This window comes from Chanodichthys erythropterus, chromosome 16 (genome assembly GCF_024489055.1).
Source record: "Chanodichthys erythropterus isolate Z2021 chromosome 16, ASM2448905v1, whole genome shotgun sequence".
Lineage (NCBI taxonomy): Eukaryota > Metazoa > Chordata > Actinopteri > Cypriniformes > Xenocyprididae > Chanodichthys > Chanodichthys erythropterus.
In genome coordinates this window covers 2,412,503-2,423,494 of record NC_090236.1, presented here as the reverse complement: position 1 = coordinate 2,423,494, position 10,992 = coordinate 2,412,503, and the positions used below count along the sequence as shown (strand labels likewise).

General features: G+C 39.1%; 1 protein-coding gene across 1 annotated transcript in view; it reads right to left on the bottom strand.

Moving 5' to 3' along the window:
- Positions 1 to 5,426: 5,426 nt before the first annotated feature.
- The window catches only part of c8a (complement component 8, alpha polypeptide), a 43,302-nt gene continuing 37,736 nt past the window's right edge, over positions 5,427 to 10,992 (bottom strand). The window contains exon 11 of the mRNA XM_067362835.1: positions 5,427 to 5,895. Within this exon, the coding sequence (XP_067218936.1) occupies positions 5,747 to 5,895 (149 nt within the window). The 3' untranslated portion in view covers positions 5,427 to 5,746. The remainder of the gene's footprint in view (positions 5,896 to 10,992) is intronic.

Here is a 10,992-nt window from a genome sequence, read left to right as displayed (position 1 = left end):
TATTAAATATACGTGTTTGTGCAAAAGTGGAACTATTCCAAGTATATTTAAGTACACTTTAAATATACTCTTAAGTTTTGAAATGCAGAATTCACTCAGCATAAACTTTAAATATATTTTGGTGACATGAGAATTGCAATTCAATTACATTGTAAGAGTGTTGAACACACATTATTATTAACAAACTTTTAGTGACTTTAAAACCCATTGCAATGGCATTCCAAGTTAACTTGTAGTGTGCTAATGGCATCATTATAGTGTGCTTCAAATAGGCTACAATAAAGTAATCTTTATAAATAAAGTTATAGCTTTAGAATATGCCTTTTACAGACAGCCCCAATATACCAGTAACTTACTTATCAAGTGAACATCAGTGAGACAATGGGAACATATTTATATGTATATTGAATGCAGGAACCAATACGGGCTGGAATCGAACCCGGGTCACATGGGCCGCTGTCGCACAAGAGCATTCTGCTTACCTGTTGCGCCACCACACATATATAGACTACGCTAAACTAGTGTTACTTTGTGTTCTCTCTATACTGTCACAAGTACAGCTACAAACCTGCTTCCCAAAAAGTTGGGACACTGTACAAATTGTAAATTGTGAACAGAATGCAATGATGTGGAAGTTTCAAATTTCTATATTTTATTCATGACATATCAAATGTTTAAACTGAGAAAATGTGTAATTTTAAGGGAAAAATAAGTTGATTTTAAATTTCATGGCATCAACACATCTCAAAAAAGTTGGGACAAAGCCATGTTTACCACTGTGTGGCATCCCCTCTTCTTTTTATAACAGTCTGCAAACGTCTGGGGACTGAGGAGACAAGTTGCTCAAGTTTAGGAATAGGAATGCTGTCCCATTCTTGTCTAATATAGGATTCTAGTTGCTCAACTGTCTTCGGTCTTCTTTGTCGCATTTTCCTCTTTATGATGCGCCAAATGTTTTCTATGGGTGAAAGATCTGGACTGCAGGCTGGCAATTTCAGTACCCGGATCCTTCTTCTATGCAGCCATGATATTGTAATTGATGCAGTATGTGGTCTGGCATTGTCGTGTTGGAAAATCCAAGGTCTTCCCTGAAAGAGATGATTGGGAGCATATGTTGTTCTAGAACTTGGATATACCTTTCAGCATTGATGGTGCCTTTCTGGATGTGTAAGCTGCCCATGCCACATGCACTCATGCAACCCCATACCATCAGAGATGCAGGCTTCTGAAATGAGTTCTGATAACAACTTGGGTTGTCCTTGTCCTCTTTAGTCCGGATGATATGGCGTCCCAGTTTTCCAAAAAGAACCTCAAATTTTGATTAATCTGACCACAGAACAGTTTTCCACTTTGCCACAGTCCATTTTAAATGAGCCTTGGCCCAGAGAAAACGCCTGCGCTTCTGGATCATGTTTAGATATGGCTTCTCTTTTGACCTATAGAGTTTTAGCCGGCAACAGCGAATGGCATGGTGGATTGTGTTCACCGACAATGTTTTCTGGAAGTATTCCTGAGCCCATGTTGTGATTTCCATTACAGTAGCATTCCTGTATGCGATGCAGTGCCGACTAAGGGCCCAAAGATCACAGGAATCCAGTATGGTTTTCCGGCTTTGACCCTTACGCACAGAGATTGTTCCAGATTCTCTGAATCTTTGGATGATATTATGCACTGTAGATGATGATAACTTCAAACTCTTTGCAATTTTTCTCTGAGAAACTCCTTTCTGATATTGCTCCACTATTTTTCGCCGCAGCATTGGGGGAATTGGTGATCCTCTGCCCATCTTGACTTCTGAGAGACACTGCCACTCTGAGAGGCTCTTTTTATACCCAATCATGTTGCCAATTGACTTAATAAGTTGCAAATTGGTCCTCCAGCTGTTCTTTAAATGTACATTTAACTTTTCCAGCCTCCTATTGCTACCTGTCCCAACTTTTTTGGAATGTGTAGCTCTCATGAAATCCAATATGTGATCAAAATGTCTCACTTTCAACATGTGATATGTTATCTATATTCTATTGTGAATAAAATATAAGTTTATGAGATTTGTAAATTATTACATTCCTTTTTTATTCACAATTTGTACAGTGTCCCAACTTTTTTGGAATCGGGTTTGTATAAGCGCGCTGACATTATTAACTATTATGACAGCACAAATTATATGGATTAAAAGACTGTGAATCGCTGACAAAATTATTAATATAGACACAGTAAAGTGGTGCGTGGAAATAAACGTGAAATGGCTTGTTGCTATACAACATGAACATGCATTAAACTTTAAACTGTTGAAGAAATAAAACCATTAGACGCAACATTAAATTTCAAGAATGTTTTGCTTCCCTTTTACCTGACATTATCTGTCATTAACACAACATGAAGCAATTGCATAAACCAGCACATTAGTTTTATCCTTGTGCAAGCATTAAAACACAGACAGTTCTGTTCATTGGTGGAAAAATGTGAACGTGCAGAACTGCTTGTGTTTCTGTGTGTGCAGAAATATAATCATCCATAACATTCTTCTGCCGATTGTCTCTGCGCGCTTCAACTCTCAATGCTCCTGACAAAAACGCAATTAAATGATTGGCCGGTCTTGCATTAAGCTGCGGATTTATATGTGACACATAAATTAAAATGATTTACTTTTTATGTGGTAAACGTTTCTGGATTTATTTGACATTTTAACTTTCTGCGTTTTTTTTTTTTGCTCAGAATCAGTTTAATTAAAACCCTGAATGGTTTGGTGTTGGCTCCAGGCAACATGGTTGTAACACAGTTTGTAAATATGGGAAGGAGGCAGGAACCGGCGAACATTCAACAAAACTTTAATTTTATTATGTTTGTGCCGGCCGCACAAACATAATAAAACATAAAATAAAGTCCAGGCCTGGTCCTCTCCCGTCCTTCACTGTCGTCGCTCCTCCTTTTATGCCTCCGGAGCTCCTCTGTGAGAGACTGCCTTATTGGTGCCTTATTTTATTACAAACAAACTAAAATACACCATTGTGATGAGCAGGGCGGGCGCGCGCCATTCCCTCACGGCTCTCGCCCGCCCTGCTCATCACAATGGTGTATTTTAGTTTGTTTGTAATAAAATAAGGCACCAATTGATTGATCAAACGTATCTCAGGACAGAATAGCTCAAATACTAATAAATAAAAGTGCAAAAAAGTCCAAAACATGACCAACAGGGGTCCATTTTGTGTCCTGTTTCAGCACGTGCACATTTCTCCATACTTTCTCCAATGAAAATGTGCTTTTTTCACTTGTTTGTATCCATTTAATCACTCACAAAAATATGAGCCACCTTCACTGGCAAGTAAATAAGTATTTTTAAGAACTTTACATTATATATCATCAAATGTTTTACAGAAAATAACAAAAAACTGTGTGTTGCCTCAAGGCAACATTGTACCATAATGGCATCGCATAAGGCCATACAGGCATAATAGGTTTGAATACAAATGCATTTTCACATGATTTTGTAATGCACTTATAAGAATAATAATTCACAAACTGTATCTGCATATATTATGATCTGCACATTTTCTATAGCACTTCAAAAACGTATAAAACACAGGTAGCACAGCCAGTTGATGAGGGTGATGATGAGGAGTTAATGAGGAGTCATACTGTGGAAAATAAAATCATAGTGACAATCCATCAGGGAGAGAGTGAGGGTGAGAGAAAAGATGGAGATAAGGATGAAGATGGATATGATAACTTGATATAATAACATAATAATATGATGGTATGGTAATACTTGTGTTCCACTATGGTACAATGTTGCCTGAGGGCAACAACTGGATATAAAATGTTACTTTTTATTAAATATGAAACTTTTAATACATTAAAAACTGGAAAGATTTGTTCAACTGTCTAGTTAAAGAAACTGATGTTTTCAATAAATATATTTCTTTTTTCTCCATGAAAATGCCAAATATTTACATTTTTCCATTGTGATACAATGTTGCCTCGAGGCAACAAACTTCTAAAAAATAAATTAATTAAAAATTCATGTTCATTGATTTTGTTAAAGTGTCCAATTTTAAGCAGGAAAACCAACACAAATAATCTTTTTCCTCATTGATATCATATTGCATACTATACAGGGTTAATTTAATTAATTAATTGAATAATTCATAATATATTGACAGCTGCAGGCTGCAGTCCATATTTCAAAGTGCAAATAAGGGCCATTAAAGTAGCATTAATGGGAAAAGTGTATTACAGTATGGGTGCATTGAAGTGCATTAGGAAACACAAATGTAATAAAACTTCTGGAATTCAGGTGCATGCATTTCTTTCACCATTTCAAACTGACTATATATTGTTTTCTTTATTTGTCATAATTACAAATATTTACTTATGTAACTACTTTCTATATGTATGTATATCTATTTGCAACCATGCAAAATTGTGAAAAGCGCTATTGAATTAAACAATAGCCTACCTGATATTCAAAGTGTGAGCAAATTATTAAAAAAGGGAAAAGGTAGGTCATAATTATAAACTTACTTATGATTATGTTTTGCGACTCAAAACACATTTCCTGTAAACTTTTATCTAGGCCAATACAATTTGTTTTGTACTAAACAAGTAGAACTCAAATACTGTTCATTGAATTGGACATTTAATCATATCAGGTCAGCATAGTATTCAACAAAAATAAATGACTGAAGTAAAAATGTAACAAATGAAATCATTTTATTTGCAAATTTCTCATGGTTACATCTGAGCTGTAGGCAAAAGTTGGGTTTGAAAATTCTGCCCTTACAGCCAATAAGCAGAAACAAACTAGAGGTTTCAATTCATACCTCATGTTTTCTGTGGTTTGCACAAAAAGAAAGTCTCATCTAAAACATATAGCATCATCTAAAAATAATTTGATCGTTCTCGGATTTGAAATACACAGTGAGACTTGTGTTGAGAAAACATGTCAGAGGCAATGGATGCAGAGTCTGCCCTACTGAAAAAACCCTACCAAAATGTATTTAAAATAGGCCTACATTCATTTCACACTAACTAAAAACCCATTAATATACAGTAGTCAGCATCTGAAGTGGATCAAAAAGGTTCATCAAAGTTGCCCTTAGAAAAAGGTTTTAGGACAACTTTGATGAAGGGTTTTGATCCGCTTCAAATGTTGACTATTTACAGACATACTGATATAAATATTTTAATCAAACTTTATTTGCAGTTCTTCTTTATTGTACAATGCATATTTCTAAATATTAAGCCTAAAATGTGTTTAATATCACTATTAGTAAGGATAATATGATCACTGTATAATTTGAATGCAAGATATATATATATATATATATATATATATATATATATATATATATATATATATATATATATATATATATATATATATATATATACACTTGTACTAAAGTATTCTTGCAATAGTTCCACTTTAGCATAATCAAGTATATCTTTAGTTGGACTTCAACACAAAGCAGACTTTAAGTATAACCAATTTAGTATACTAAAAGTACAATTGCAGGGTATCTATAATAAGTACATGAAAATGTAAATGCAATTGTAGTACACTTAGCATAAAATAAATGCATTTCAAATAGATTCTAGTATATTTATTTTTCACTAGGGAAGGTAAATCCAAAATAGTCATTTAAGTAGTTTGTGAAAAAAAATTATCATCATGACAGAATCAATATTTTAGACAGAAGTAGTATTATGTTGATGACAAGAATGTCAACATGAGAATATTAGAATTTTAACAACTTCTCCTCTGATTACTGCTTCCTTGACAAGGCAGACCACCATCTTTTGGTGGGGGGTTGTTACATTCTCGTTTTCTTGTCTTTGTTCCAGACACACATGGGGACCAGGAGCTCCAGCAGCTCCAGACTCCATGTGTAGGCCCTGTCAGAGGGAAAAACATAAGAATATGTGCTCTGTGAAGGTCTTGCTTAACATTCATTATTTAATCTGATCACAACTGTGACAAATCATATATACCAATAAAACACTTGATTGCAAAATGTGATAATCATTATATTATATTACACTTGAGAGCGTATGACAGAAAGTGCACAAGATTTTTACCAGGTCTAATAAATGCCAAAGACCAGAAATCCCTTGATGTTGAAGAAATTGTCTCAGGTTACAAATGTTAGCATGGTTTCCTGAGAAGGGTAACTAGACAATGCACCCTAGGACGCTTTGGGGAACACCTCCAGTGTGACTCATGTCTGAAGCATGTGTCTAAATGCGACAATGTCATTTGCCGGCAACAGCCTGTGACATCACTACCAATGCAACCGTGAGTATAAGAGGGCACATCATATACTTTTCTCTGAAGGAGATGTGGGCAGGCATGCCTGAAGAATGGCAATGAGACATAGAGTCTTGTTTCTCTTCTCAGGAAACCATGTTTACATTTGTAACCTGAGACATGAGAACTCGCACTGCATCCTAGGACACTTTAGGGAACAAATACATACTCTGCCATGCTGAGGGGAATGAATGCCCTATCGGCTGTGACTAAGCACCTGACTCAAAGTTCCCCACCCTACAGGTACGCGCCAGCAGAGATGTCAGTGGCGTTCTTCCCTACAGCCACAACCCAAGCTACACACCCTGACAAGGAAGGCCCCATCTTAAACCCTTACTCCCTTACCTGCAGGCCAAGCATTAAGTCTCAGCCCACGGGCAGAGCTCAGAGGTTTGGTATTATAATTCCAAATACCTTTAAGGGAATATGGCCAAAATAACTTCACTTCTCTCACTTAAAAAATTGTGAGAAGCCTACAACCCGTCAGCAGAATCCCTAGATTCAGCCCTAAATGAGAAAGGAATTGCTAACATGTAATAACTACACCAGATTCTAGGAGCGGAACATATTGGGGAGCAGACACTCTGCATAATGATCCTCTGAGCAAGGGGAGAACTCTAAACTTTGCTGCTAGAGAACTCTGCTTGCTGCTAGAGAGTGGAAGCCTCAGCATAATGGCTCTTAAAATTGAGAGGAGGCCTACACTTTAAGCCAAGGAAAGCCCTAACAATGAGGCTCCAGAGAGCCATACAACTCAATATTGCTATCAAGGTGAAGCTCTGGGGAGCGGAGGCTTCAGCAGGACAACTCTCTACAACGGAGGAAGCCTAGCCACAGTCTACCCTAAAGACCTAAAGTTAGCCAAAGAGGCTCATAGAGAGCCACACACACTGACACCATTTGGCACCATAGACAGAGCTCTAAAGAGTGGAGGTCTCAGCAAAATGAATCTAAAAAATGAGAGGAGACCTAATTACACTCTACACTAAGGACAGCTCTAGCAAGGAGGCGCCAGAGAACCATACAACTCAAAACCACTATCCAGGTGAAACTGGCTCTCTAGAACGAGAGGAGGTCTAGCAACACTCTCTCTAAAGACAGTTAGCCAAGAAGGTTCACAGAGAGCCATACAACTTGATATTGCTATCTAGGCTGAGCTCTGGGGAGCAGAGTTCTAGGCAGGATGACTCTCTAAAACAAGATTAAGCCACTGTCTAGTGCCACTGTCTAGACGGAGCTCTAAAGAGCAGAGGTCTCAGCAGGACAACTCTCTAAAACAAAAGGAGACCTAACTACACCCTAAATTAAGGATAGCCCTACCAAGAAGGCTCACAGAGAGCCCTAAAACTTGGTATCGCTATCCAAGTGGAGCTCTGGGGAGCGGAGGCTTCAGCAAGATGACTCTCTAGAATGAGAGGAGGCCTAGCAACACTCTACCCTAAAAACAGCTTCAACAAGGAGGCTCACAGAAGTCATACACTTTTAGCGCTACTGTCTAGACGGAGCTCCAAAGAGTGCCTCGGCAGAATGACTCTTTAAAATGAGTGGAAGCCTAGCAAGACTCTACCCTAAAGACTGTCAGACTCCTTGGTAGAACTGAGAGCCATACACCTGTGGTACCAGCTTTGTTGAAATCAGAGGAAATCAAACAAACATTGAATGTGGTAAATTTGTTGCTGTTTAAATGGAAGATAAAAAAAACCCCTCAGATTTCATCAAAATATCTTAATTTGTGTTCCGAAGATGAACAAAGGTCTTAAAGGTTTGAAACGACATGAGGGTGAGTAATTAATGACAGAATTTTCATTTTTGGGTGAACTAACCCTTTAAAGTTATTATTACCCCGAAATTTGTTGGAAACCATGTCCTGGGGCCAGTTGCATAAACTGCTTGGACTACAATTACAAGTTAGTAATTACATGTTTGACTGGTCATAACGAAGATGGTTACATAAAAAGATTCAATATTGTTCAATATTGTAGACACCTGGTGCCACACTCTAATCAGCTAATTAACTCAAAACACCTGCAAAGGCCTTTAAATGGTCTCTCAGTCTAGTTCTGCAGGCTACACAATCATGGGGAAGACTGCTGACTTGACAGTTGTCCAAAAGATGACCATTGACACCTTTCACAAGGAGGGCAAGACACAAAAGGTCATTGCAAAAGAGGCTGGCTGTTCACAAAGCTTTGTGTCCAAGCACATTAATAGAGAGACGAAAGGAAGGAAAAGATGTGGTAGAAAAAAAGTGTACAAGCAATAGGGATAACTGCACCCTGGAGAGGATTGTGAAACAAAACCCATTCAAAAATGTGGGGGAGATTCACAAAGAGTGGACTGCAGCTGGAGTAATTGCTTCAAGAACCACTACACACAGACGTATGCAAGACATGGGTTTCAGCTGTCGCATTCCTTGTGTCAAGCCACTCTTGAACAACAGACAGCGTCTGTCTGACAACAGGTTGTCAACTAAAACATTAATGGCTCATCCATTATTTTTATTCAGAATTGCAGTTGTTAACATTCAGCTGGTTGTAACCACTATTAATTATCAAGCACATCAGTCTTATAGGATAGGTTTTATATTGAAATTGTGTGTGCTGAAGTCATGTTTTCGTTTAGGTCCTGGCATACCATGTACAAATGATTGGCCGGACATTTGGAGTAAAAGCCAATGGGAGGATTTTAAATCAAAGAAACCTTGGTTGGGGTGCAAGAACAAAAATCTTGGTATGTCATTGTTCTATTTGTCTTGAATTCACATAATCTTTTAATTCATTTTTTCACCATTGGTAAAATAAAAGCAGAGACTGTTGATTTCCAGTTAAATAAATTAATATTAAATATATTTAAGTTATTATAGCATAATTAAGGTTACATTTCAGGTAACAACATGAAAATCTTGACCTAGCTATCTTTGTAAGAAGCATGATTTGTGGTATTTATTAAACCCAAATGAGAACAGGGAGTGAAAATCAAACAAAGTAATCAATTAAAGGTGCCCTAGATTATTTTTTTACAAGATGTAATATAAGTCCTAGGTGTCCCCTGAATGTGTCTGTGAAGTTTCAGCTCAAAATACCCCATAGATTTTTTTTTATTAATTTTTTTAACTGCCTAATTTGGGGCATCATTAACTATGCACTGATTTTTTCAGCACGGCCCCTTTAAGAGATGCGCTTCCTCTGCCACACGAGCTGTCGACTATATTACAGCGCATTTACAAAGTTCACACAGCTAATATAACCCTCAAATGGATCTTTACAAGATGTTCGTCATGCATGCTGTATGCATGCTTCGAATTATGTGAGTAAAGTATTTATTTAGATGGTTACGTTTGATTCTGTGTGAGTTTGAGGCTATATGCTCTGTGGCTAAAGCTAACATTACACACTGTTGGAGAGATTTATAAAGAATGAAGTTGTGTTTATGCATTTTACAGACTGCAAGTGTTTAAAAATGAAAATAGTGACAGCTCTTGTCTACGTAAATACAGTAAGAAACGATGGTAACTTTAACCACATTTATCAGTACATTAGCAACATGGTAATGAAACATTTAGAAAGACAATTTACAAATATCACTAAAAATATCATGATATCATGGATCATGTCAGTTATTATTGCTCCATCTGCCATTTTTCGCTGTTGTTCTTGCTTGCTTACCTTGTCTGTGCACAGATCTGTCAGCGAGGCGCCATGAGCCAGCGCCCAGGAAGAGGCCACCCCTCTGGTGGAGTAGGCTCTCAACCCGAGCGGGCAAGGCACGCCCTGGGAATCGTACGCCAAGGCGATGGCATCCACTATCCAGTGGGCCATCCTCTGCTTGGAGACAGCCTTTCCCTTCTGCTGGCCTCCGTAACAGATGAAGAGCTGATCTGAGGTCCTGAAGCTTCGCGTTCTGTCCACGTAAACGCGCAGAGCGCGGACGGGACAGAGCAAAGCTAGGGCTGGGTCTGCCTCCTCCGAGGGCAGCGCTTGCAGGTTCACTACCTGATCTCTGAAGGGAGTGGTAGGAACCTTGGGCACGTATCCAGGCCGGGGTCTCAGGATGACGTGAGAATCACCGGGCCCGAATTCTAGGCACGTTTCGTCGACCGAAAATGCATGCAGATCCCCTACCCTCTTCAGGGAAGCCAATGCAACCAGAAGAACCGTCTTAAGAGACATTAGTTTCAGGTCGACTGATTGCAAAGGTTCGAAGGGATGACCCCGGAGAGCTGTGAGAACCAGGGTCAAATCCCAAGAGGGTACGGAGGAAGGGCGAGGAGGATTCAGTCTCCTGGCCCCCCTCAGGAATCTGACGATCAGATCGTGTTTCCCCAGGGACTTACCCTCACCTGCATGGTGATGTGCGGCAATAGCGGCAACATACACCTTGAGGGTGGAGGGAGACAGCCTTCGCTCCAACCCATCTTGCAGAAAGGAAAGCACGGATCCGACCGAACATGATCGGGGGTCCTCTCTGCGAGAGGCGCACCATTCGACGAACAGGTTCCACTTCAACGCATAGAGATTCCTAGTGGAAGGAGCTCTAGCGGAAGTGATGGTGTCTACGACCGCTTGCGGGAGATCACTCAGAACCTCCGCATCCCGTCTAGGGGCCACACGTGGAGGTTCCACAGATCAGGACGCGGGTGCCACAGGGTGCCCCGTCTCTGAGTCAGGGGGTCCTTCCTCAGAGGA